Below are 26,465 nucleotides of genomic sequence, written 5' to 3'. Positions count from 1 at the left end.
TTAGTCTGTGGACGGAAGACAACATTGGCAGTTGTTTGGCCACTCCTCCGCATCTGGCAATTCTAACACAGTTCCCTCATCCGACGGTTCCCCCATCACCCCGCATATCTCAACAATACGGTCAAATACCCGCTTTATTCTTTTCCACCTTTTCACCTCGCTCCCTCCCTCTCCCCCCCCCCACTTTGCCACTACTGTAGCTTAGGCAGATTCAGGCCTGTCGCATCCCTTGTCCCAAAAGTAAAACCTTTTGTCATTTATCCTTTTGACTTTGTCTTGGGGTAGTTGCCCTTAACTTGCAAACACGCTCTCACCATGCACCTTTCCCACCCACAGGAGAAACAAGTCTTCATCACCACTCCGTCCCCGTCGTCCTCTGTTTCAACCCAGTCCACCGCCTCGTCGTCACTGTCGCTATTCCACACGGCAGACTCCGATCTCTCCGCCTCCGAAGAAGACGACTTTCCGTACCACGCAACAACCCACACAAATATAAAGCCTGGTGTGTCTTTCTCCGCCACCTCAGGCACAATGATGAGTGCGTTATCCCCTGTCTCGGTGCAGTCTCCGTCGACCGTTTTCATGATGAAGGAACCCGCACAGGCACAGGCCCAGATGTCCCACGACAACAACAACAACAACAACAGTAGCAGCCATGTCACCACCCCTAAACACAACGCCGCCCCTGTAACCAAATCAGACGACCCCTTCGATGTCGACAACTACCCCACCGACTTTGACTCCGCCTTCCTCAACCTGTCGCCCACCATGGGGATGGGCCCCGGCGACGGCATGGATGGTATTCCGCTGTTCAACGCAGAGGAGGAGTCCGCTTTCTCGTCCTTCCTCGACAACGTGGCTCTGGATCCTAACTTCATCTTCGAGCCCAATCTCTCTGATGCCCTGCCCAAGTGGCCCGAATCGAAACCCTGGGGCCCCAACGACTCGCATAAGCCACGAACCGACAAGTTCACCAAGTTTGGCAACTCTCCCGGTCTCGATTTGCTCGCTGCCAATTCCCCCGACGCAGTTAACATCCACGAACGCCTACTGAAACACGAGTCGAAGGAGTATCTCAGCCCCAACCACAACGACTATGCTCAGAGCGACTCGCGGGCCCAGGCGCTCGCCATGGCTGAAACACAGGGCTACGGACAGCTAAAACACAAAGAAAGCCGCTCATCGTTATCACAGCCCTCGTCGCTACACAACAACAGCGTGACGGGGTCGTCAGTCACAACCACACGTCCCTCGCCACAAACGTCGGGACCCTCCCCCGTGTCGTCGGGCACGTCAGCGGCGTCGTCCGCACCCATGGGCCTTCATTTCGGCTCAGACCCTGCATTTGGAGGCTCCAGCTTCCAGCCCAACAGCGGCACCCCAGCCCTCAAAAAGGTGCGGGGCTTCGACGAGCTGCCCCCTGCCGTCCACGAGGGACACGGGCACATGCACATGCAGCCACAACGCATGGTGACCGGTCTGGAGGGTGTAGTCAACCCCAAGCTGGTGGTTGCAGCTGCACAGATGAGCCAGGGCGTGACGGACCAGAACATCTTCATGCTCAAGCGACGAAAGTCGGACAACATGGCTGCAAGCATGAACTCGAACGTGCCACACGATATCTATGCTCCCGTCCCACATGCTGAGCAGATGTATCATATGCAACAACAACAGCAACAGCAGCATCTCCACCAGCAACAGCAGCAACAACATCACCAACAATCACAAAATCAGCATATCCAACAACAGCAGCAACAGCAGCAGCATCAGATGCACCACCCTCACCATACACAGCAGCACTTCCAGGCACGAATGCACTTTGGCGACGGCATGGATGGCGAGGTGTCCATGAGTACCGTCTCTCAGGCGGGTTTGCACATGAACTCCAACCCTAGCATGTTGTTCCCCGACAAGGATGCTCTAGCAGACTCGTACCAGCAGCAGCAGCAGCAAATGCATAGTCAACACAACCCTCCTTCGCATCATCCTCAGCACAACCAGCAGCAGCAGCAGCAACCGCAGGTCAAGACTGAGCAGAATATGTCTGCATCGCCTACTCCGGGATCTCCCAACCTCACGGAGGACCAGAAACGTATGAACCACATCTCTTCCGAAAAGCGACGGCGGGATCTCATCAAGCAGGAGTTTGAGGAAATGTGCGGCCTGGTGCCTCGTCTGGCTGCAAACAGCGATGAGAAGGGCAAGCGACGCCATGGTCATCGAGGACGTATGCCCAAGGACTCGGACAAGGACAAGGATACTGGAACCAAGTCCAAGTCGATTCTACTATCGATTGTGTACGAATACATGTGCGAGCTGGTGGAGCGAAACAAGGCCATGCGGGGCATGATCACCGAAAAGGGCGGATATCACAGCGATATCGCCAATGCTCTTCATCCTCCCAAGATTGATGAGTAAATGCCACAATCACCCGGCAACAAAACCCCAATTTATATATTTAACAGTGCATTTCTTCGGATACAGGAACAGCAGATTGATGTAGACCATGTAGATACCTTGTAGTACGCACTGAACCGTTGTACCAGTAAATAAATAATGAATGGATCTACAAAAAAAAAGAGGTCACAGTAGAGATGATTAGTAAGAGGTGTGGACTCGTGACCAAAAGTTCATCATATCAGATTGGCTTTGAGCTTCGTGCGCATTACAAATGATGAGAGCTCGTATTGTTTTTTTCGGAGTTAAGCGGGTCTCGGTGATCGTGAACCCATCCGGAGAAGGTACACTTGTACATGCCGTGATCACGTCAATGTTTTGTAATTGCAATTTCGGGGATATAGAAAGATCTTGAAGTATGATAGACGCCACTTGAGGCAGTCTTAGATGGACGTATCGTGCTCGTGCTTGTACGGTAGCTATCAGTTGTCCCACACAGTAGGCAGAGCTTCAAGCCTGCCCCTGTTATTACCAGCATCAAGCCGTACAGAGGTTGTGTCTATGGGGTTACTGTAAGGTACAGTACCTGTAGTAACGATAACTAATCAGTTAAAGTCCGTCAGTAGCAGCAGTCATAAAATTGAGATAGCGATAGGAGTGTGTGGCTAAGAAGATCACTGTGCCAAAAGCGAGGTTTGCAAAACTTCCGAAGTGACTAATAAGACATAAAAGAGATGGTTGGGATTTTTTAATCACGGTGAGCCGAGGGTGGCATTCGAAGTACGTTTTTGTATATCCATCTCTCACCATAGTGTACCTGTATTCGCTCAACAGAGGTGTAAGTGCCAAGTAAGTATAATGTTAAGTAAATGTTGTAAAATACTTTGTACGAGTGGATCTTCCACATCACACGTCCCCCTGCCTCCTTGCATACACCACGTGTTATATTAACCCGCTTTGTTTTATTAGTCACTGAACCGACGCTAATTATGTTAATTATATCCCTTTAATCCAGCTACAAGTAACAAGCGGGTTTGGCGCCATTGTCGTGACCCTGGTGTGCTGTGAAGAGGCGGGATATCATCCAATCCAAAACGGCAAATGCGTGCGTACATGGGGAACATTCATGCCTGGAGGGAAGGATTGCTTAATAAGTCAACAGACAGTCGATCACCACTGCCACCACTGCCACCACCTGCCCACATTCCCTTGGCTAGTCTTGTGTGTACTATAACTGCGGATACCGCAGCCAACCTGGGCTCTGGTACATACTGGTAGTTCGTTTAATTACTTGTCTCATTACTTGTAGGTTTGGTACTAAGCTTCGACAACGCCACCATCCAACAACACATGCAACCAGTATCGTACATACGGCATGCTGGTAATACGCGTAATAAATATTATTATTCTGAGGCCACGTGACCGTTTTAATTGACGCGACCGAAAAAAGTTCTTATCGGTCAACAACCGGCCTTGTGATCGTCTCTGCTTATGCTCTTGCTGAGCTCACATCTTCCACTGGCTCGCGTCCCCCTTCGCACTTGCATAGCTTAATATAACGTGGGAAGTGCATATTCGAGGTCACTTCAGGTTTATCACTAAAGCTGACCTTGCAACCACAGGGTGATAGCAAAAGGGAAGCACAAAAATCACAACCCGTTGGTGTCTAGCGATAGCACACAAACACGACTCGGCAAAACGCTTGCACGTCCCCCCGAAGCCACCGCAACGACGTTAGTGCTCAAATCCTAACGTCATAACAAAGAAAACAGACCACTACACCACCCGACACGAGCCGACACGAGCCAACAGGAGGTCATCGTCTCTCACACCAGACGTCAGACGACACAGCCCAGCCACGACAATGTCCGCAGAGAAACACGACGCCACATCGTCGGAAGACGAAACCGAACTCGAACTTGCGCCCATCAAGTCGCCAGTGTCACCGGCTCCCAAATCGCTGCGGTCCCCGCGATCCTCGCTTCTGCCCGTGGTCAACTCCAACCCCAATGAACGCACACAGACACAGACGCCGCCTCTGATCCAAGGCCCGGGCTTCAACCCGGCGACACAAGCGACTGTGGTGCAGTCCAGCACGCCCACCGCACGCACACGGGCGCTTTCGTCCTTCTCGCAGTCGTCGGACGAAAGCTCAGGCCTTGCACCGCCCAGTACCGGCCGAAAACGTATCAGCATGAGCTTCACTCTTCCTGTGGCCCCGTCGCCTGACGTTATCGGCCCCGGAGACTCGCCGCCTACTCGTCCCCAACATCTGGACACGTACACAGGAGCCAATCACTCGCCTACGCCATCAGGCTCGGGTCTTCGGACCTTATCTGCATCCCGAACGACATCGACAAAGTCACCACCTCCCCAGCAGCCACAGGTGACCCAGGTGGCTGTAGCAGAAGACCGCCCGGAACGGGGACGATCCCGAAACGCCGGATCAGGAGGACCCGGATCGGAGGTCATGGAGTACCTGTCCCAGCTGGCCACCAAGGAGTCGCGTGTCTCCAAGCTGAGAGAAAAGCTGCTGGAGGTCAAGAGAGAGTTGGAGAGCGCCGAGGCTGATCTCAAGCAGTTCAAGACCAAGGACGTACTCATGCTGCATATGCCACACCGAGAAGGACAACAACCCCAGGGAACGCAGGAGTCGTCGCTGTTGGACTCCATCCAGACAAAGCTCATGTCTCTGGCCGTGGAAGAGGAGCAAGAAGAGGAGGAGTCCAAGACCAAGAAAGATGTGAAAGAGGACAGTGGTACTGTCACAGGCACCCAGAAACAACAGCACTCACGACGGGACTCAAACGGGACTCTCAAGGCTCACAGAACGTTCAAGGCGGACACCAACAACCACGACAGTGAGATTGAGACCATGAAACGTGACAAACGTGCTTCGCACCAGGATCAACGACCCGCTCTCAGCCATTCTTCTTCCTCGTCAGTCTCTTCTACCCAATCCTCTGGAACCCATGTCCCCATGGAACGACGAAGAGCGTCGATTTCGGCTCCTGGACTTCCCCCTCGAGATGACGTCATGAGCATGGGCAAGAGGGTCATTGGAGAGATTGGCAGCCAGTTCTACGGGCTGGTGGCCGACATTCGAAGTGCCACCTTTGGGGACGATCTGGCCTACCAGAACCCATCGCTCAACTATGGTGGCAACAACAATATGCACCATACTGGTGGTGGTCAGGTGGTGAATGCGCGACGAGTGAGTGGTGCGCAGCTCCGTGGAGAGGCCAGTTCCAGTCCCAGCAGTCGTCGACGAAATGGGCGAGATGTTGTCGATAGCTATTCTTACATTTGAGAAGCTCGATGGGACACAGTCGATCACACAACCAACAAGCATATGAAAGACGAGTCAATGGACGATGTCAATTGAATGGAAGACGTTGAGTCGAAGACCGACGTCAACCAGAAGGAAATAATGAGAATAATGAGTAGACACGGAAGTGCAATGAATGAAATGAACTATATGGAAGAGACTGTAGGGGCTTTAGTGTATGGATGACGTGGAGTGCAAGAATATGGGTGGAAGAAAACTACAAGTAATTACGGCATCTTACAATGTAAATATAGCTCTTGTGTTTTTGTTAGCTCGTCTAGATCAACCTCCTGTCCGTATGTGTAGAGCATACCATAGCTACCGGTTCCCATAGCCTACTACAATATTCTGAGATGTATTTCCACCTTTTTTTGTGATTGAGAACATGAAAAGTAAGTACGTGCTTTGCGGTATTTCAGTAGAGATGACTATCACAAATACATATAACCCACGTGACCATATAATATATCATACAATGGCGACACTCGACCCACAGCCATGCACTATCTCACACTATGCATCTAAATGCAAACCAACTAAAATTCACTTCCAATACACCTGATCAGCCACGTCTTATCACAGCATGGAGAACCTGGACGAGGTGCAATGGCGGTCGCCGGAGTGGATCCAAGCGCACCAGGGTCTGCGAACCGATAATGTGCTCGACTACTTTGCCGAGTCGCCCTTTTACGACCGAGTCAGTAACAACCAGGTGTTGCGGATGCAGACCCAGTTCAACCAGCAGCAGACGGGCCAGCTCACACCCCAGCATTTCGAGCAGGAGTTACAGAAAATGACCGGAATCGAGTTTGTCATCACACACGTGCGAGAGCCCGATCTTTGGGTTATCAAGAAACAGAACCGACTCAACCCACAACAGACAACACCCATCTCCACCTACTTTGTCATCAATGAAAACGTGTATATGGCACCCACGGTGGCAGCAATCATGCAGAGCCGAGTACTTTCTACATCCATGTTTCTGAAACGTGCGCTGGAAGAGGCTATCGAGCTGCCTTCATACTCACCATCGCAAGGATACACATACGAGGACTCTCAGCTGACCACCGCTGGAGATGACGACTCCACACCCCAAGCATCGAAGGCCGAGCTGGGGCTGTTGGAACGGTCATTCCGAGCAGCTATTTCCGGCCAGCAAAAGTATGTCAGTGACATTGCTCCCATCAGCAGCCAGAGTGAATCGGCTGCTAGCAGTGTTCCTGGCACTCCTGTGCTCAAGGGAAGGAAGTTGCCTCTCAAGAAGTAAGCCGGTAAAAGTAACCAGCGAGAAGAATCTACTGTAGGGCGACGAAGTCAGTGTGAAGGGGGAAGCATATGAAGGACAAATGTGCATAGAACGGTACGGAGTATTTAGGATTTCAGTAATGGTATGATTTGGTCATAGCTACCCGATATGGAGCTGTATGGCACTTGAGCTACCCTCGGTGACGTAGTATAAAAGATTCCAATCCAGTTATCATATGGTCTAAATAATTAATCGTGTATTAGTCTAGCTAGATGTATAGTCATGTGTAATGTCACGAAGAAGGACAGGTACCAATTTGGCAAGTGCAGGAAACACACCAATCATACCAAGCACGCTTTCAAAGATATATACATAATGTTGCTGTTATGATGTTGGAGAAGTCGTCGTTTTCAGCGTCTGGCCTACATAGGGGCGTTTCGGAAAAGATAGGAGACAGACTCTCCGTTGTGGAGTCGTCGGATAGCCTCAGCGAGGGTGGGACTGACGTCAATGGTGTCGAGTTTGGGACACTCGGCCTTGAGATGGTCGTGGGGGACAGTGTTTGTGCAGACAACCTTGAGCAGCTCAGAGTCGTTGATTCGCTGAACAGCGGGTCCAGACAGAATGCCGTGGGTAACGATGGCGATCACGTCTCGAGCACCGTTCTCCTTGAGGGTCTGGGCGGCCTTGGCAAGAGTTCCACAGGTGTCAGCCATATCGTCAACCAGAACACAGGTCATTCCCTTGACGTCTCCGACCAGCACCATTCGGGACACCTCGTTGGCTCGCTGTCTCTCCTTGTGGATCAGGGCAAAGTTAAGGTCCAGACGGTCGGCCAATGCAGCAGCTCGCTTGGCTCCTCCAGCGTCGGGGGAAACAATGACGGCGGACGACACGTCAACGTGCTCTCGGATATATCGCAGGGTGGAGGGCTCGGAGTAAAGGTTGTCCACAGGCACGTTGAAAAAGCCCTGGATCTGAGAGGCGTGCAGGTCCATCGTGATGACGTGGTCACAGCCGGCGGTTTGAAGCATGTTGGCCATGAGCTTGGCGGTGATGGGGGCTCGAGATTTGTCTTTCTTGTCCTGTCTTGCGTAAGGGAAGTTGGGGATAACTGCTGTGATTCGTCGTGCCGATGCGGTCTTGCAGGCGTGGATGATAATGAGGAGCTCCATGAGGAAGTCGTTGACCTCGCCGCATCCAGTCTGGAGCACAAACACGTCCTCGTCTCGCACAGACTCTCCAATGGTCACGGAGGTCTCGAGGTTGGAGAACTGGAAGACGCCAATGTTGGACAGCGGCACGCCCAGTCGCTCGGACACGAGCTTGAACAGGGCGGGGTGCGAGTTGCCTGCCAGCAGCTTGATGGAGTTGGAAGACATTTTCAATTCCGCCGGGACTTAGAAAATGGTGTCAGTTTTCGAGTTGGAGCTCTGTGGATACTGACTGTAATCTTGGATACACAATTTTTCTTGCGTAACGCACGTCCATGCAATGTGAGCCAAAAAAATATGTGCCGCGCAGTGGAGAAGACAAGGCACGTGGGACAGAGAGTGGTGGGGGATATGTGCTATAAGTGATGGCTACAAGTACTGCCGGGCTGGATATCCTGGCTGGAAATCACGTTACAGACCAATTATATGTTGCCCCCAAACCCCCATCACGGTTGCTCCCAAACAAACCCTCATTTCACAGAAGTAACGTCTTGCCGTTACACCTTGCTGTTATAGATGTTTGGAAACATGGTTTGAAGGGCTGCTGCACCTCGTGCATGCCTCCAGGTTTTCGAGCAGATGGCTATCGATGGGGAACAGAGGCCGTATCGGGAGATGTAGGAGTGGAGGTGTCGTTGTAGAGTGGGAAAATCAAATCGGGCGTTTGTGTTGGTATGTCATGTGACTTTTAGAGGCCAAAATATGCTCTGGAATGTGACATTGATGGAGATCTTTGAACATCGTCGCCTCACACTTAAGTAAAATTACTTGACATGTGCCAACAAAACACAGTAGAAGGCTTCAACTGGGTATTCCAGAACTCTAAAGATCGGATAAACCCGGAAACGCGGAAAAGAGCCACTTGCTTCCGGAAGTGTGTAAAAGAGACGGACTAAGGGGTTGTAGTGGATAGGGCATGTTACTCTGGTCCGGACGGGCATCTGGGTGGCTCTCGATTTTAAAAAACGTCATGTATTCTTAGGATGAGGGGCTCCAAAATAACCTTGTATTTGCAACGTATTTGTTGAACATATTACTTAACTTTAGTTGATTGCAAGACTGTGGTGTGTCTCAACTGATCTCTAGTCCATGTCCAACCACTACCGCTGCAGTACGTATAGCATACGGCAATCAACTGTGCCACGCGTATCGGAGATGAGGTTTGATTCGAGAGTTGAATTCGTCAATTCAAACATTGTCTTTGCTGAGTTTTGTCAAAAGCGTTTGAAACGATCAATTGTTCAACCCTTACCTTGGAGCTTCATGGTCGATAGAGAGGAGTAACCAGTGACCCAGCGGTTGCTCGAGCGCAACAACCCCTCATCTGATCCACTTTGCCCCTCTCATATCGAGATATAATATGTGTCTGACTACGATATATAGTAGAGCTCCTCGACCCCTCAGATCGTCATCACAGACACAGACGATGTCTCAACGCTTAAAAGTCTCCATTCTGGACAGGCCGGATTTACATTAGTGTACATTCTGATCATAGAAGAGGGGGGCTATATAAGCCACAGATGACTCAGACAGAACGAGGTTACTGTATCAATTGAGGCTACCGTTGCTGTTTACAAGTATAGATGTTGCAACGGTAATCGTACTCGTGTGTACATACTACATCGTACCGACGGAAGTCAGAGCCCAAGCCTTCTCAGTCAAAGCCTCCCCGTGCAACATTCGACTAGTGCGAATCTACGATATCAGTGTCTAGGGTTTAAAGACCTGGTTGTGTCGCCATTTTGGTTGAGAGACTTGTACAGTTTTGCGAGTCGGGGCTTCTAAACCAGTCACTAGCAGAGGTAAGACGCATGGTTGGTTATCGTGCTGAGGGGACCATGTCTCAGAAGATACATACGCGCAGGGACACGAGCAAAGAACAACTGAGGAAGAGCTTACCAGCAGCAGTCTCTGGACACACCTCTCGATGGTGTACGGATTGAAGTGGCGCATTGTCCAATAGACATCTGTACTTCCTCTGTACTACTTGACCTAGACTCTACTGTAATCTTACACCGAGGGATCTATATACGATCTGTGTCTAAAATAGAGGTTGAGCACGTCGTGTGTCTCAGTTGGTCTGGTATCCCCTGCCACCTGCATTGTTACAGTACAAGTACCGTCTCTTTGATTAATTAGCTGCGGATGCTCGCTGAGTCATGGATTAACAAAGGTCTGATAGCAGAGTGGGACAATCGGAGACAATTGTGGAGTTTTGGAAGCTACAAAGGGGACTATGTGAGACTTTGTTGAGGGGTTGCAACTTCAGAACATCAACATCCTCCCACATCATGTACCGAATGTATCGTGCATATAGCTACTGTAGATGGGCAAGGTCGTGTTAAGCAGCCCTTGGAAGCACCCCCGAAGGCAGCCAGGAAGAAAGGTCAGGCCATTGTGGAACTGCCACAAGTCGAAGCCCTGGCTGTACAGAGAAACCTCAAGAGCAACTTTAGCCTTATTCCACACCGATAACCGCAGTTTAGATGAAGCGTAAAGGTCTGTTTAGTTTCGGCTTTTTTCGTATTCGGTACGATAAAGTTGAAGTGGTTGCCCAAGTACATCTTACTAGAATGTACAATTATGAGGGCGAGTACGAGCTGTATTCGGCACAAAGCTACGACGTTTGTGGCTCTCCTGTCGATCCACCACGATCTTGTTTGCTTGTCTTTCTATTAGATTGACAATGTTTGACCTACATTTGAACCCCGCCTTTTCTTTCTCCAATGTGCGACCTGCGCCGAGATCTACAGTCGCATCTTCTGAGACAAGTAAAGGATTCTCAGTTGCATGTATGTGATTGTACAGTATGTATGAGTACGAGCATTTGCAGTGCTGTCAAGTGTATTTAGGTGATCGTGATGTATGTACGAGTATTGTACTCATTATTTACTATTTACTGCGAAGAAACCAGATAGTCCATGTCATTATTGAAGAAGCCATACTCTGAAGCTCGCTGTCGAAGAAGAGGAACAGGCTCCACCAAGGTAGACGCTCCATCATCGCTCTTTGTATCTGACCACGAATCAACTGGGCTCTCAGTGACATTGGTGGGTATCTTCGGGCTGCTCACCGATCTTGGCATCTTCTTTTTGTCTGTCTGTCTCTCCTGTTTGCCATCCTTCTTTGTCTTCTTATCACAATCGGCCTTCATCTTCGGAATCAATGTCTTTGGCGAGACCTTGGAAAATTGTTTGCGTGGATGTGATTCGGGTGAACCCTTGGCGTCTTTCTTGGTCTTTCCTGGAATAGCAATAGGTTCTGTCTCAGTCTTGGTCTTCGGAGTTGTCTTTAAATCTCCGTGTTCAACACATCCTCCACTAGACCTTCTTCTATCTCGTAAGTCCTTCTTGATGCCAGCCACGTCTTTACCCAAGAACTCCAGAAGAACCACAGGCACTCCGAAGATGGGATCTGAGGTGGCTCCGTCCATGAGCCGCAGCTTGAGAGGCGTCCGCTGCTGCTCGTGGCGCTGCTGCAAGATATCCCTGTCATTGAGCATGCGGCCCTTTGTCAACAGAGACCGGTTGTGCATTAGCTCGATTTTGACATTGGCCATGTTCTTGGGCTCAATGGTGGCAGGGTCCAGCCCTAGATCCAACAGAGTAGCATGCACCTCTGAGGAGATGGGATCTAGTGATGGGCAACACCACGAGTTGAGCGAGTAGTTGCTGAGGTCTGCATAGACATCTGGTAAACCAGCGGATTTCTCTAGTTCTGAGGAAAGAGTCCGGGCATAGAGAAAGACGGCAAAGTACACACATCTGAGGTTCACATAGACATCAAAGTCTTCCTTCTTATTCTCCAAGCCTCTCAACTTTTTCCAGATCTCGTCCAGAACCGCAAGAACTTGACGAAGGTAGCGTTTCTGCTTGGATGGGGATTCGCGTAGTCCAGAAAGAGCTCTAGTAGTGTCGCTCTCCAGAGCCGTGAGAAAAGTGGCCTCATTGGCAATCAAGTGCGAATCTAACGGAGAGTGCCATTGGGGCCGTTCCATGAGTCTTTTAGCGCGTTGAGACACGGCTAGTCCGGGGAATGAGCTTCGTTCCCATTCGGAGGTGCAAGTGAGATGGACGATGGAGTGTTCGTTCATGGCCGATCCACAGACTCCGTAATTGCGAAGATACTGGCGAACAGGATGAGGCAATGAGGGCTGGACATAGCTGAAGAAGTCTCGCGAATCTCGATCTGAGGTGGACAGATACTCGTTTCGGTGCTGTTTGAGAATGTAGTAGGCGTCTGAGACGGCACAAAAGTCGGTGTTTTCAAGCAGATAAAAGTCCTGGAATGTGCACCGGGCGAGCGTGCGGTACGCCTGGTCGATTTCTGCCTCAGGAGCTGAGATCTGGAGCTGCAAAATGTCGTATAGGAGCATCTCTGGAGAGCTGTCAAGGGACCAGGGGATTGTTATACTCTCTAGTTCGGTGGCCCTCCCACTATATATACATTGGAACACCTGCGCCCATGTGGAGTGAAGCTGTCATGTATTTGAGACACCACCTGCCTGAGACTGAGTTGCACTACAGTACGTCCGTACTGCTACTACTGAACCATGCTTCGCGTCACTCTCTTCTCTTCCGTCTATCGTTTAGGTCTTGGGCCAACCTAAAAGGCGGGTAGAAATGCGGGGAGACATCTTGTTGACTCTAGCAGTAGTGCACGCGGACAGGGGTCACTTAAGGGTGTGAGTAATTAGTATAACCTGTGTTTGTGTGAGTACAGCTCCTTGTTGCTTTGGGCTGGACTGAGCAAAACACGCCAAACAAGGGGGTAGCAAATTCCAAGACACCCGGTGTGGTTGCCCTTGGCGAACTTGTTTGAATGCTTCTCTGAAATACAGTAACAGGATGCTTGAATCAATGTTTTTGAACGTGCCAGGCACAGCAGTCTTTTGAGTTGACGAAAAACAAAAAAAAGGCTCTGAGCAGGAAAACAAAAAGGTTGGAGAAAGAGAGAACAAGAAGGAAAAGAAATGGGGAGTATGTGCACCCGAGACACACGAGTACAAGCAAAAGTGTCTTTTTTTTTTCCTTTTCTTTTCTTTTCTTTTTTTAGTATGCAACCGCAGTCACCGAGACACACCAACTACTCGTACTGTACGGAACCCTTGGCTCTAGCCCCTCTCGAAACAAGTTCATAATAAATTACTTTAGATAGACATCTTGGGGACGTTGCCCACAGACGCACTAATTAGTTTACATAAGATGAACCCACAATGTAAATCTCTCATGCTCCTCAAACTGAGCATGGGCTGTACGCTGAGGGGGAGCGTTGGCAGGGGCCGCGTCAACACTGACGTCAACGCGGTTAAGACCAGGCGCCAAACGGAGCTCATACCGCCCCTGCAGATCCTTCTGGGATCCCCAAGCACTCGACGGCAGATAGATGGGCTGGATTCGAGCAGAGTTTAGAGTCAATTGTAGGTTGTAGGGACGCTCGTATAGTGAGTTGTCAAGCTCGGCGTCCACACTGATGGTGGAGTGGTACGCAGGCAGAGCAAACGTGTGGTTCTGAAGCGCGTGTGTGGGGGAAGCAGGAATGTTGATCTGGAACGGATCCTGTTGGCTCTCGGGAATCTGCTTGAGCTGCTGTCTGATAGGCAGAGTAGAGTGCACGGTGAGAAGACGCACCAGAGGAGCCCGTCCAGGAGCTCGCAGAGGATTCTCGTTAGGAGGAAGCACCGTCAGAGGCTCCTCTGGCTTCTTCTCCTCAGCTTCTTCTGTCGCCTCAGGCTTGTTCAATGTCAGTTTCAGCTTTTGTTTGGGTTTGAAGAACTTGTGCAGCGTAGCCAGGTTTTCCTCTCCAAACGCCTTTCGTCCCTTCTCCACCTTTTGGGGAATGGCCTTCTCAACCAGAATGGCATCGACGTAAATGGGCGATCCGTCGGCGTTATAATGCTTCGCATTGTCGATCATGATCTGTAATTTGCTCTCAAGATCATCGAAGTTCTTGACTTCTCTGTTGTTGACCATCTTCTCTAAAATGGCAATGGACATGGGCGTCTCAATCACTTCGTAGTAATCGGGATAAAGATCTCTGTCGGGCTCAACCATGAACGGCTCACATGGTAAGGTCCGCTTGGCCTTGTACTTGAAGGTAGCCAGATCATTGAGAATGTCGATGGCTGCGTCTGAGAAGAGTTCCAGAATCTCGTCCTTGAGGTCGTCGTCGTTGACCTCTTCCTGCTCGCCTGTGTACTTTCGAGCGTCGGCCACACCGAGTTTGGCAATCTTAAGCGCATCCTGAGCAATTACACTATCCTTGTCGTTGAAGGCTGCAGCGTTGTTGGCCATCTGTTTGAGGTCCTTCTCAAACTGGTCAATGTTGACGTAACCATTGGTAGCAATTTTGGCATCAATTTCCTTGAATGAAACTGGCTTTTGGATCTCCTCATAATAGTGAGGGTAGTACCGCTTCGATGGCAGCTCCAGAAACTCTCCAGCAAGCAGTCGTGTAGTTCCGTCGTTCTCGTAGCTCTCGGTTTCCTCCTTTTTGATTTTATCTACAACCTCGGCCAGAAACAGCGACAGTTGCGATGGCTTGATCTCGCCCTTGGCCTTCTTGCGGGCGTCTGCTGCCAGAGTCGATGATGCCCTTCGTTTGTCAGACATGATTTCGCGTGGTTGTGACGATGTAATGGTGGTTTTAACGTCGGCAAGGTTAGGTGGTGGATGGAAGTCGCGTTCGTCACGAGTGGTCATGTGTTCGATTCCTGGTTGTGTCGTCCAAAACACACCCCTAATTAACAATAATTACAACCCTGTCATTTAAAGTTGAGATGAGGGATTGGATGAGATGGCGTGTCACTAGGGCGTAAAATAACACGCTTATCGATGTCAATAAAACGTCGTATAAACAACCATGTTGTTTGCCATTGGGTGGATAAACCACATTTATATAAATGCACGTGTAAATACCCCCAACTTCTACCATGAAACCCCCAGAACCCCACATTTCAGCCGCACAACCTCCATAAGCACACGCACGCATCCATCCAGTGGAGCACGCGCAACAAAGCAGGGCCCTCATATTACGGTAGTACAAGTACCCCACGACCATGTGACCCACTGAACCTGAGCAAAACACCCGTCTGATGTTGCCGCCCGAAGTTGTCTGTGAGGTTGCTGAGTACCTAGACTTGGAAGATCTGGTGGCTCTGGGATTGGCTTCCAGTTTCTGGAACGAGGGCATTCCGGACTCCGTCTATCGAGTGGCTCTACACAAACGCTGTCCCTTCTACGACCTCGAAAATTCGCCCAGACAGAGCTGGAGAGAATGCGCCCGAGTCCATGTTCTCCGAATGAGCCCAAACCCGGATCATTGGAGACCCTACATGCAATTTAACCGACACCAGGTATCTCCTGGCATCTTTGATTCGAACGGCGACGGCATTCCTTATGAGTTTTGCCAAGCAAACGATAAGACAATCTCCTCGTGCAAGGATGTGTGTTTACAGGAGGGTTTCGAGTCACTTGTGGACCCGTACGGAATCGTGCAACACAGAGGCACTACTCTATCCCAGTCTACAGGTACCTCTGTGGTGGTCATGAAGGATGACCATAATTTTGAGGGAGTCAAACTGTGCCTTGGACACGAGACACAACAACAATCACAATCAACAGCACCCGAGAAACGAATCAGCTTTATTAAACGAGGAACCATCGTTGAGGATCACGACCATATCGTCACTCCTGACGTAGACGTTGCATGTACCGTTTTCTCGTCGTTTTCGGACAACTCCAAAAAGTACTTTGGGGAGCTCAACTTCAAAAATGCCGTGGTTCCTTTCACCCTCGCATACTCCATGGATCAGGGCCGCATTAAGGTGAAGCTTTTCGAAGCGTCTGGGAAGTTGTACATGACGATCCGCCAGCTCGTATTCCATAAGATCGACATTTATGAGATAAACGAGTCGAAGACCGCCATCACCTACAAGAGCACTTGGTCGCCTGAAGAGGCCCATGACGAAATCATCACCCAGAGATTCATGTGGTATGATGGTTGTGTTATCAAGTGGTCCTTCTGTGGTAAGTCTCTGGGGCAAGCTTCCAAGAGATTGCAATTTAGCACCTATGACATGAGAGAAGAAGAGATTTCCACCTTCTTTAACTGCGGCAGAGACGACATTCATGACCTATTCCCTCATCCTAAGTATCCCAGATATGTCATGATCTTCACCAGAGGCCGCCAGTTGACTGGTGTGTGGGATCTCAAGAGTAGGTCATTTTCTGTGGACCCTTCTTCCGACTCTGACGTTGCTCTTTCATTCCCAGGGCTACTTAACGGCAAACTGGGATTCTGGTCATATAGCGATGCTTACATGGCCAAGCTGACTAAGGAACAGACGGATCTGGATGGCGAGTGGATCGATACCGCGTTATTTCCTTGCTCTGCCATGCCAAGTTTGACCAAAACTCTGCATCACAAGTTCCCCAGTCTAGCTCGAAGATTGTTCGGTTCTTAAGCAGCTGTGAGTCATTTCTCATATCTGCTTCATATTTCCCTTCACTCACTCACTCATAACATTCTCTATAAGTTATATATTGCTCATCTTTCCATCTTCAAGTACAGTCTCGTACAAGTATTCGCTGGTACCGGAACGAGTCGTGCAAGGTCGCGTCGTGCATGAAAAATACATTTTACGGCATTTACGGCAGGGCCCTCGTATCCCGGACATTATGCGCGGAATGTTGTTTTTGCTCTGTCTTTTGGCTCATAAATGAAGGCGGGTGAGAAGCAAACCCACGTGCATCATGGTTTTATAGGAATGAGACACTTTGATCCTCTTCCCATCTGGGAAGTGTCAGAAAGGTAGTGCGAGTGGCTAGAAGTAAACATCAACGACAGTGAGTTGAGAAATGGCTGGATTAAAAAAAAATTGAGACACGGAATCAAAATGCACAGCTAAGGAGAGTATTTTGGTGTTTTTTCCCCCACAAAATCTCCAGCTTGTCATCTCCGTCGAGCCGTCTCAAATTCCGACCGCCACACTCCACTATCTGCACGTCGGCAACTGTATGTGCGATTGGTTTTTCTATATGCGTAAACGGGTTGGTCTATAGACAAACATGGGTATAAATTGTTCGTTTTGGTCTCAGAGTCTAAAGAGACGGCGAGGGCCATGATATATATAGATAATGGGCTGTCGAGGCCGCACCAGTGGGCGACATAATACCTGTCCAGCAACACAAAAATGCACCCCCTCCAGTGGGTAAAGGCGACGATTGCACCCTTATTGCTCAGCTCGTGGGCTTCTTACACTGATAATCATCCGGCCCAGTCAATAGCCCATGATATCTACACCAGTATGGGGGTGGATGAGGTGCTCCATGACCGGATACTCGACAAGGCGCCGTGGTGGTGTGAGGAGGACTCATTCGCCGAGCAGGTGAAACAGCGACTGGCCAAAATGACAGAAGACGACCTGTTGCCGTGGTTTTCCATGGAGTACGAGGAAGATCATGTCATTGATCTTGGAATCGGCATTGTTCGGCACATTTTCTACAAGGAACACATTGACATTGCTCTACAGGCCTCCTTTTCCAAGCTGATACACGTCGCCAAGGAGCGCGGTAGCACACGCGAGCTGCTGACGGTCATTCACATGGTCATCGACCAGGGCTCCAAGACCATTGCGCAGGACGAGAATGTCAAAATGGCCAACTACATATTCCGAATTCTGTGCTTGCCAAATGCGTAACTGGAATCTGAAAAAGTGATCTAGACATGCATGGCTGGTGCTTGTCCATATTACAGAACAAGGGGGAACTGACCAGGGTGGATACCGCGTCGCGTGTGGGCCTTGACGACTTTGTACGTGTGAGGAGCTGTGCACTTGTACGGTACGAGTTTCCCATCATTTGGGCTGTCTCAGGACATGTTTGTAGGACATGTTTGTTTGTCACAGTCCACCCTTGTTCAACCAACTTGTCTAACTTGTCTGAGTCAATCAACTCTGTCCACGGACATAACTGCGCTCTTGTGGCAGATTGGGACAGCTGGTGGGGTTGCTCCAGGGGTAGACACTATTTATATTATATCATTAATTTATTCACGTGATCGAACTACACGTAGTTGTACAAGCATGGTGGTTATCGCTAATTATTCGTGTAATTGCCAAAGTCACATGACTATACACTTCGCATGCACTCTGTACTAATAATAGGAGCATGTCACAATCTACTCGAACTCACTAAATCTCCACCACCACGAACATGCCCAAAAACGTTTCATCGTTAGACAGCGATCTGTCGGAGCTGCGGGCTTCAAAATACGACGGCGCATCGACCGCAGAAGTGTCGGCATGGATCTCAACGGTCATTGGCGAAGAACTCCCCAAGGGGGAAGATCTGATGGACACACTCAGAGACGGAACCATTCTATGCAAGCTGGCAAACACCATCAAGCCTGGCTGTGCGACATCCAAAAAGTCTTCCATGCCCTTTGTTCAAATGGAAAATATTGCCAGCTTTCTCAAGGCTGCTTCTTTTCTGGGAGTCCCTCAACATGAGCTATTTGAAACCGTCGACATGTACGAGCTGAGAGACCCTGCCCAGATTCTTGTGTGTCTCAAGGCGCTGTCTCGACATGCCCATAAGGTCAATCCCGACATTCCTGTCATGGGCCCTAAGCTTGGAACTCCTAGCCCCAACGCTGGAAAGAAGAACTTCAAGGCGGACACGTCAGGGCCCGCTTGGAACACTCATCAGTATGGCTATCTTGGAGGAGCGTCTCAGGGATCGGAGAAGTTGGTTTTTGGCGGTCGAAGAGATATAATGACCGACGAGAAGACCGAAGAGTCCAAGAAGATCAACATCAACTTTGGATCCGGCGGTTCTGGAGGGTCCAATGACACCAGTGGTAGCCCAGCGACCAAGAAGGGACCTCCTCCCATTCCCTCCAAGCCAAAGCACTTGAAGGGTTTCGATCAAGGTGAGCATGAAGAAGATGAAGACGATGAGGTGGAGGATATGAAACTGCACATGCTCAAGAGCAAACAGCAGACGGCACAGGCGGTGGAGGAGTATGATGCGTCGGTATACGCCTACGACGACGTGTACGAAGATATGCACAACACCAAACCGGAACCCAAGACTCAACTAACGCAGTCTAAACACCTGGATGGTTTATTAGAAGCCAAGAGGAAACGAGAGGAGGATCGATTGGTGGCCACAGAGGTGAAATTGAAACGCCAGCGAGCCAACGAGGGCGATCTGTACGATGATAAAGAGAAGTTTGTCACCCCGGCATACAAGAGACAGCAGGAAGCACTCAAGAAGGAGAGAGAAAAGGAGGCCAAGGAAAGTAGAAGTGTTTCATCTTTTTATGATACGGTTGAGGCAATGGCTGGGAAAGGGGCAGGTGAGGAGACTTCACCGGTGCCTACAACAGAAGCACCAACGAATTCGGCACCACAAGCAACATTTACAAATCCAAAGCCCTTACCTGTTTCAGCACCAGCTCACACTGAAAAGATGGACAAGGTGGCTGCTGCTCGAGCTCGGTTTTTGGAGCGCAAGAAGGGTATTAAATAGTTTTTATTATTGCATGATTGTATTTTTTTTTTCCACCGTCGCTCTGGTGCGAGTACGAGTACTGGTAGTCACAATATTATGCTTCCAACCCCATACATCCAACATGCACAACCACTGATATACTTTTGGATAGGCGATATTTTTCTGACGCTCAACGACAAATTCAAATCATATCCAAAATGTCTGAATCGTCTCAAAGCGTCCTCGATCTGTTCAGCTGGGCTTTCGAGAAGACCCTTGCGCTCTCTGATGATGTGCTGACCGAGCGAATGCAGGCCGTCAAGTCCGATCTCTACAACCGAGACTATATGGCAGCGTTTGGTTCTCAGGACAATCTGGATGTCTATGCAGTCAGATGGTCTCCCGCACGAGCACTGGCTTACCATGAACTCTTTAAACAGCACAATGTTCTTCGTCACGATAAACCCAACGTTCTGTGTATTGGCGGAGGAGCTGGGGGCGAACTCGCTGCCTTGTTAGGTCTTATTGCTGAGACCCCTCAGAAAGATGAGATCAAGCTGAATATGGTCGACATTGCGGCATGGGGAGAGTGTGTCAGTAAACTGGAAGGTGCGTTCCCCAACATTTACGACAAGAACACCAACAAGGACGCCGTCACCACTACCTTTGTCCAGGGAGATGTCTTGATTCCTGAGACCATCCCATCGTTCGCGCCCTACACTTGCATCACTCTCATGTTCACCACTAACGAATTGTTTGCCGAGAACAAAGCTCAGACTATCCGTCTACTTAACAGAATGACCGAACAATGTGAGAGTGGGACTCTTCTCTTGGTCTGTGAGAGTGCCGGATCGTACTCTGATATCCAGATCAACGGCAAGACCTTCCCTGTACATTTTCTACTTGACCATACTATGGCCAAGGGCCGAAACTCGACGACAGGACCCTGGGAGATTGTGAATCAGTCCAACAGCGAGTGGTTCCGAATCAACAAGGAGCTGGAGCTGGTGTACCCCTGGAAGTTGGAGGATATGAGATACTTTTTCCGCCTTTACCGGAAGGTGTAGACGATGGCGTAAAAAGGCTTGGGTCGAAAGTATCACCTCAGCTTATATATTTGTATAATACTAATGCATTTTGAAGTTATATACCCACCGACATGCTCTAGAGTAATTTCTTAGCAAATTATACGTTCTTGTATAAAACTGCCAGACTGACAACCAAGAGCGCAGCACTGTCTATTCCATGTTTGCCTACCGATTTTTAAACATTCGATTGCGTGTTTCGGCGCGTCGCTTGCTTCTCTCTCTTTCGTTTCCGCATTATTCGTCATTTCGTGATTATACACCTCCTCCCCGCGATTCGAACACACAACCTTCTACTCAGATAACCCTTTAAGTCACGTGGATATGTGACTCGGTTTTTCCAAATTGGGAATAACTCTAAATTGAAAAAACACCCAAGCACCCTATAACTAAACCAAAAGTTCAGTCATTTTTTTTCTCCAACCACTAATCGACAAAAATGGCTCCCGTTGTAAGTATCACCACAACCGCTTTGCTGGGTAGGATGGGCTAAATGATACTCGCTTGACACACTGTTTCTCAAACAAACAGACAGTCTTGCGAGAATCTCAGCTGTCTCCTATAAATCCAGTAGGCTACGAACCCTCACTAACATACAGAAGACTCAGAAGGCAAACAAGTACACCGTTGACTGCAAGGCTCCCTCCGCCGACGGCATTTTCGACGTTTCTTCTTTCGAGAAGTTCCTGACCGAGCGAATCAAGGTCGAGGGCCGAACCAACCAGCTTGGTGAGGACATCAAGGTCTCCTCCAACGGCGACATTGTTACCGTTGTCTCCACCACCCAGTTCTCCGGCAAGTACCTCAAGTACCTGACCAAGAAGTACCTCAAGAAGCAGCAGCTGCGAGACTGGATCCGAGTTATCTCTACCTCCAAGGGTAACTACACTCTTAAGTTCTACAACGTTGTTGCCAACGAGGAGGACGAGGAGTAAATTTGCTCTTCTACTTCTTCTGAATGAGTGTTTCCAAAAAAGGGTTCAATACGGTTGTACCATAGTAATTTATTTGTAACAGAAAAAAGTTGCCGATATATCATGACTGTAGCGAGAGAGAAGTGTGTAAGAATTGAGTGAGCAGAAAGGTATCTGTGTGCTATGTAAAGTGTGTTTATAGCCATGTTTGTTGGATATCAATCATGTCCCTGGCTAAGCGAGTTAGTATCTCAATATTCAGCCTCCGTGATGGATGGTATAAGTGGTGGGCACGAAGAGCCCAGGATCAACTGCCCTCTCCCTAAGGGTATCGAAGGCGTTCATCTGCAGGGCGTGTTCTGAAGGGTATCTGAATCCTGCGTTTCATACCGGGCATAATGTTGAAAAACACTGGAAGATGTGAGTTGAATGGCCCGTCCGTGTTGACTTGTCGCAACGAAAATGCAGCAACTCCGAAAGTAAAGAAACTCCTCTCGTGAGAAGTCTGTCTGTATGGTCCTTCTGGATCACTTAGTACTTATCTGATCACCTTCGACTACTCGTTGGCGTGTTAGGCACCGTTGACCAACCTGATGTTGCCCGAGATGAAGGCGGGGTGCTACAAGTAGCGTCCGTACTGGCCTCGGTATCGACTCGCTTTCCCTTTTTCTTCTTGCGCCGCTTCTTCTTAGTCTTGACCTCTGTTGTCTTACTCTTGACATCGGTGACTCCAGCAGACACCTCCTTCTGGTGAATCTCACATGGCATTAACATCAGGCTGTTCGGAACGTGACTATAGTCCTGACTGAGTCGTCGAAGTTGCCATAGAATGTACTCCGCTCGAGTCATGATTTTCATCTTTGGGGCCATCTTGCTCAACAGTAGATCAGAGCCCAAAGGATGCGGCCTGTCATAGTGCGGAGGAGGAAGAGTGGCCAGTTTGCGTTCAAGAGCGGCACGAAAAGCGTCTGTCTGAGTCTCATGAGGAATCATGACTATTCGAGGCTCATTGGCAGATCCGATCATGACATCTCCGTTCTCGTAGGGCGTGAAACTGAAGGTGCTGTAGAAGACGGCCAGGCTGTTTTTCATGCCCCGGAGGTCCATGAAGTCCGCCACCTGATCAATCCGAACACCCGTCATGGCTGTAGGCTTTGGTAGTGTGTGTCTGAGGTTGTGTCTTGAGGTTGTGTTTTGGAGGTTGTGTCTGTTGTGTCAAGCATAAGGTAACTACAGCAGAAAGACTATACTTGACCGTTTGTGCGTCGGTTGGTGGATAGACTGAGACTGTATGCCTTAGAAGAGTACAAGGGTGAAACAGTTGGAGTTTGACTGTACAACATAGCTATACGGGATAGATTAGAGGACGCTGGGCTATTGTTTATCTAGTTTTGGTCTTCGGGTGCAACTTGTAGGCCGTTTTGTACAGCACAATGTTCCACTTGACTCCCGCTTAATTAATTGCATTCTAGTTCACACCAGAACACACTTACTGTAGGGGCACGCCGGGCTGTAACACCCCACGTCGTCATATGATCTGGTTCAAAGACAAATCGGAAACCACCTCACCAAGGCATGGAACCATCCTCCCTTGCCTCTCGCTGCCCAGATCGTCCCGGCTACTGTCTCACTATTGCATGTCTTGTGCGGGCGGTTGAACGTAGATATGGTGCCCCGAAGAAGCCACAATTGTTTATCCGAGCACTCATCCATACAAGTACGTCCAGTATATAATCAGCGAGTTGTCTGAGGAGAATAGAGAGATTGTAAAAACCAAAAAATGCCCACTCTTTTCTCTCCATCTTACACTACTGTCCGTACACACGACCTACACCAACCACCCATCATGACTAAACTACACCCCAACCAAACCACCATGTGCAGCTCGTGCGACATGTTGCTCAAAGTGAAGGACTTGGCGGAACATCTCAAGGTGTGTTCCATTTTTTCCTGATGACCATGGGGCCCATCATCTCTCGTGGTATCTACGCGCCACATGGCGTTATCTCTGCTCCGAATAGATAATGCGTATGAGACGACAATCTCTCCGATTAGGTTCACGTCCGATGCTTGATACGAGCATAGACCTGTATTTAGTAATATTTATGACTATAAAATATATTTTTTATCCATGCGAACTCCGTCTATCTCTCATTTGACCGGTTTCACGCCCCCGTTCTGCAGCCTCTTGGCCTTCTCTCGTCTGTACTCTTCAATCACACACTTGGACTTATGTGCAATGTATTGATCCGCCAGGATCTGCGTGTTGCAGCTTGCACAGTAATGGTATGTTGGAGTCGTCATTGTGTGTGTAAGCCTTACTGTATGTACTGATATAGTAGTGATATGTTCGTCGGGACTCCCCACACCCTTATATGCTACAACCACGGGCCAAATGAGGCCAAACGTCACCTTGTGTGAGAGATGAGGCTCGCTGCAGGAGGGTGCTTCATACAAAGAGAACAGTGCATATTTCGAGAGGTCCTCATTGTGCAAATTCCGTCTCATTATCATCACAGAGGTGAAAGATACTGAAGCCCGTTTTCAATTTGGTTTCTGACTATGCGTACGATAGAAGAGGTGGTGATACCGTTGAACTTAGGAGGTAGTTGACTATAGTTACGGGTATAAGTGAGTATAGCATCAACAGGGGCTATAGAATACATTCGCTAGTTCTCCGTGTGAGGATGTCCAGGAAAGAGGGTCATTATAGTACGAGTAGAGTCTGGTCATTGGTGTGACTCGTGTGTTTTCCACCAGATACAGTTATGTATCGTATGTACTGTGATCTTCACATTGTATGAGCGCATCTACATGTATCAACCTCGCTCTGATCGTAGCTACAGCACTACTGTCTGTACCGAGGTGGATCACTGAACTGAATGAGAGTGACTGAAGCATTATCAGTGTAAGTGCATGTGCCTGCTGACAACTCCCATGGCATGTAAATCTCTGTCTAGTATGTACGATACTCGTATCGAGCTACTATTCACAGTACATACTGAGAGTACTTCGTCTTGTATAGCCAAGTATCGTGCAATTACCGTACAGGTACTTGTAGCACTCTACAGTATTCCTGTACTTGTGGAAGACTGCTACTTGTACTGTCTCCAGAGTCCAACCAACCCCCAGAATGTATAAGCCGGTACAACTCCACTTCCACGTTCATAGATAATCATAATGTCTATATTAGTTGCCATGAGCTACACTTGTAGTACTAGTACTCAGTTTATGGCATGGGGATGCAAGAGTGGCTTTCCTTTGACAGAAAGAGTGACGGTACCTCTCCAGTAGCATTAAAGGACGAGGTTGGCGAGAGATGTCTCTAGTTATGGCGTATCAAAACGAAGATGTACGTAGGCTCTGGTATTGACAAGCCATGGGACACCTCTGATAGCTAGGAAACAACAACGGTGTGTCATACGTTTGGCTCATGGGTTTACTTTCCCTCCTCGGGAGCACCTCCGCCCAGCAACAGCAGCAGCAGAATGGGCACAATATACATCCAGTACTTCTGAATGAAGGTCTTTTCGGGCTCGTCCTTGAGAATCTCGTTGTTGACCAGCTGCACGGGCTCCTTGATGGCTGCTTCGGGAGCTGCCTGGGCTGTGGTAATAGTGACCGTGTCTTCGGCGGCAGGAAGGCCCTTTTTGAAGTTGATTTTGGTGATGACGCCGTCCTTGGCCTCGATTGTGAACTCCTTGCCCTTGTCGGCCTCGATCTGCGCCAGAACGTGGCACACAAAGTCGCCTGCGACGTTCAGGCCGATGCAAGCCTCGCCGGCAAAGTCCGAGGTGGATGTGAAGGAGGGGGTGTCGAGATCAATGGTTCCGAGAGTCACGACGGCTGATCCGTCGGCAGGCCGGGCCAGAATGGATGTGGCGGCAACAATTGAGGGCAGCAGGGCGATTAGAAGCATGTTGGTATAGGAGCTGTCGAGATATCAAAGTGTCGATTGTGTAGCATTGACAGCATGCATGTTGGGACACGTTCATTTTGGATTAGACTTTCACTCAGTGGAAAGCTGTCACCGAAAAAAAATGTGCACTTAAAGATTTGAACACTGTGTGAACTAAAGAGGCATTTGAGAGAAGGAGTCAGTTCGAACCTCGCATGTACACAGGAGATTAATGAAGGCCAGCTGGGGTGGAGGCCATGAAGCAGATATAGGGAGGAAAAAAAACTCTGAAATTGTTGGAAAAACGAATTGGCAACAAAACCACCATCGGAGTTCATCTTTGGTCACCATTCCCCCACTAACTACTTAACCAGCCTCCTTGTTTGATAACAACACGAGGATCAATAGAGTTAGTTACCCTACTTATATTTGTGCTCCCATTGGCCAACGGCGCATTGTCATATTTTACCTCTGCAGTCGGAACACACCACCACCACACATACTGAAGGTCCAATACCTCATACATTACACAACCGAAAAGATGTCTGCCACTCTCAACGTTCTGCGATGGTCCGCCCTCGGTGCCGGTGTCGTCTACGGCTTCGTTCACAACCGAACCCTCTACTCCCAGGCTGAGAAGAAGGTGGCTGATGCCAAGTTCAAGAAGCAGGAGAAGCTCATTGAGCAGGCCAAGGCCGAGTGGGCCCGACTCCACCCCGCCCCCGTCGCCTCCACCGGTGTTGTTACCGATATCTCTGACGACAAGTTCGACATTGAAGCCTACCTCAACCACGCTTTCCCCGAGAAGGCCTAAGCGTATTATTTATGCATCGAAAAGCTCGACGAGCATGTAATTAATTGACCATTTGGACAGGTTATGAGGCGAAG

The 26,465-nt window shown here is 49.3% G+C and overlaps 15 protein-coding genes across 15 annotated transcripts; 9 read left to right on the top strand and 6 right to left on the bottom strand.

Moving 5' to 3' along the window:
• Window positions 1-315: 315 nt before the first annotated feature.
• YALI1_E38389g (uncharacterized protein) lies at window positions 316-2,418 on the top strand (the record flags this gene model as incomplete). Its single annotated transcript, XM_504684.3, has 1 exon — window positions 316-2,418. One exon carries the CDS (start codon window positions 316-318, stop codon window positions 2,416-2,418), a length of 2,103 nt encoding a protein of 700 aa, XP_504684.1.
• A 1,843-nt stretch (window positions 2,419-4,261) lies between these two features.
• Window positions 4,262-5,707, top strand: YALI1_E38349g (uncharacterized protein; the record flags this gene model as incomplete). Its single annotated transcript, XM_504683.3, has 1 exon — window positions 4,262-5,707. One exon carries the CDS (start codon window positions 4,262-4,264, stop codon window positions 5,705-5,707), a length of 1,446 nt encoding a protein of 481 aa, XP_504683.3.
• Window positions 5,708-6,308: 601 nt separating this feature from the next.
• On the top strand, window positions 6,309-6,992 carry YALI1_E38329g (uncharacterized protein; the record flags this gene model as incomplete). Its single annotated transcript, XM_504682.3, has 1 exon — window positions 6,309-6,992. One exon carries the CDS (start codon window positions 6,309-6,311, stop codon window positions 6,990-6,992), a length of 684 nt encoding a protein of 227 aa, XP_504682.1.
• A 401-nt stretch (window positions 6,993-7,393) lies between these two features.
• On the bottom strand, window positions 7,394-8,353 carry YALI1_E38308g (uncharacterized protein; the record flags this gene model as incomplete). The annotated part of the gene is made up of 1 exon (XM_504681.3): window positions 7,394-8,353. One exon carries the CDS (start codon window positions 8,351-8,353, stop codon window positions 7,394-7,396), a length of 960 nt encoding a protein of 319 aa, XP_504681.1.
• A 2,728-nt stretch (window positions 8,354-11,081) lies between these two features.
• Window positions 11,082-12,560, bottom strand: YALI1_E38266g (uncharacterized protein; the record flags this gene model as incomplete). Its single annotated transcript, XM_504680.3, has 1 exon — window positions 11,082-12,560. The coding sequence occupies one exon, from the start codon at window positions 12,558-12,560 to the stop codon at window positions 11,082-11,084; it is 1,479 nt and encodes a 492-aa protein (XP_504680.3).
• An 820-nt stretch (window positions 12,561-13,380) lies between these two features.
• YALI1_E38243g (uncharacterized protein) lies at window positions 13,381-14,886 on the bottom strand (the record flags this gene model as incomplete). Its single annotated transcript, XM_504679.3, has 1 exon — window positions 13,381-14,886. The coding sequence occupies one exon, from the start codon at window positions 14,884-14,886 to the stop codon at window positions 13,381-13,383; it is 1,506 nt and encodes a 501-aa protein (XP_504679.1).
• Window positions 14,887-15,278: 392 nt separating this feature from the next.
• YALI1_E38239g (uncharacterized protein) lies at window positions 15,279-16,649 on the top strand (the record flags this gene model as incomplete). The annotated part of the gene is made up of 1 exon (XM_504678.1): window positions 15,279-16,649. The coding sequence occupies one exon, from the start codon at window positions 15,279-15,281 to the stop codon at window positions 16,647-16,649; it is 1,371 nt and encodes a 456-aa protein (XP_504678.1).
• A 729-nt stretch (window positions 16,650-17,378) lies between these two features.
• On the top strand, window positions 17,379-17,885 carry YALI1_E38218g (uncharacterized protein; the record flags this gene model as incomplete). Its single annotated transcript, XM_504677.2, has 1 exon — window positions 17,379-17,885. One exon carries the CDS (start codon window positions 17,379-17,381, stop codon window positions 17,883-17,885), a length of 507 nt encoding a protein of 168 aa, XP_504677.2.
• A 514-nt stretch (window positions 17,886-18,399) lies between these two features.
• YALI1_E38208g (uncharacterized protein) lies at window positions 18,400-19,719 on the top strand (the record flags this gene model as incomplete). Its single annotated transcript, XM_504676.1, has 1 exon — window positions 18,400-19,719. The coding sequence occupies one exon, from the start codon at window positions 18,400-18,402 to the stop codon at window positions 19,717-19,719; it is 1,320 nt and encodes a 439-aa protein (XP_504676.1).
• Window positions 19,720-19,898: 179 nt separating this feature from the next.
• Window positions 19,899-20,747, top strand: YALI1_E38193g (uncharacterized protein; the record flags this gene model as incomplete). Its single annotated transcript, XM_504675.3, has 1 exon — window positions 19,899-20,747. One exon carries the CDS (start codon window positions 19,899-19,901, stop codon window positions 20,745-20,747), a length of 849 nt encoding a protein of 282 aa, XP_504675.1.
• A 457-nt stretch (window positions 20,748-21,204) lies between these two features.
• On the top strand, window positions 21,205-21,700 carry YALI1_E38178g (60S ribosomal protein eL22; the record flags this gene model as incomplete). Its single annotated transcript, XM_002143057.3, has 2 exons — window positions 21,205-21,216; window positions 21,365-21,700. 2 exons carry the CDS (start codon window positions 21,205-21,207, stop codon window positions 21,698-21,700), a joined length of 348 nt encoding a protein of 115 aa, XP_002143093.1.
• A 525-nt stretch (window positions 21,701-22,225) lies between these two features.
• YALI1_E38164g (uncharacterized protein) lies at window positions 22,226-22,822 on the bottom strand (the record flags this gene model as incomplete). The annotated part of the gene is made up of 1 exon (XM_504674.3): window positions 22,226-22,822. One exon carries the CDS (start codon window positions 22,820-22,822, stop codon window positions 22,226-22,228), a length of 597 nt encoding a protein of 198 aa, XP_504674.3.
• Window positions 22,823-23,298: 476 nt separating this feature from the next.
• On the bottom strand, window positions 23,299-24,976 carry YALI1_E38142g (uncharacterized protein; the record flags this gene model as incomplete). Its single annotated transcript, XM_068283183.1, has 3 exons — window positions 23,299-23,305; window positions 23,508-23,766; window positions 24,889-24,976. 3 exons carry the CDS (start codon window positions 24,974-24,976, stop codon window positions 23,299-23,301), a joined length of 354 nt encoding a protein of 117 aa, XP_068139284.1.
• A 142-nt stretch (window positions 24,977-25,118) lies between these two features.
• On the bottom strand, window positions 25,119-25,598 carry YALI1_E38136g (uncharacterized protein; the record flags this gene model as incomplete). The annotated part of the gene is made up of 1 exon (XM_504673.4): window positions 25,119-25,598. One exon carries the CDS (start codon window positions 25,596-25,598, stop codon window positions 25,119-25,121), a length of 480 nt encoding a protein of 159 aa, XP_504673.2.
• A 520-nt stretch (window positions 25,599-26,118) lies between these two features.
• YALI1_E38131g (uncharacterized protein) lies at window positions 26,119-26,391 on the top strand (the record flags this gene model as incomplete). Its single annotated transcript, XM_002143056.3, has 1 exon — window positions 26,119-26,391. The coding sequence occupies one exon, from the start codon at window positions 26,119-26,121 to the stop codon at window positions 26,389-26,391; it is 273 nt and encodes a 90-aa protein (XP_002143092.1).
• Window positions 26,392-26,465: the final 74 nt, after the last annotated feature.

This window comes from Yarrowia lipolytica, chromosome 1E (assembly GCF_001761485.1).
Source record: "Yarrowia lipolytica chromosome 1E, complete sequence".
NCBI classification, from domain to species: Eukaryota; Fungi; Ascomycota; class Dipodascomycetes; order Dipodascales; genus Yarrowia; species Yarrowia lipolytica.
This window is presented reverse-complemented; position numbering and strand designations above follow the sequence as displayed.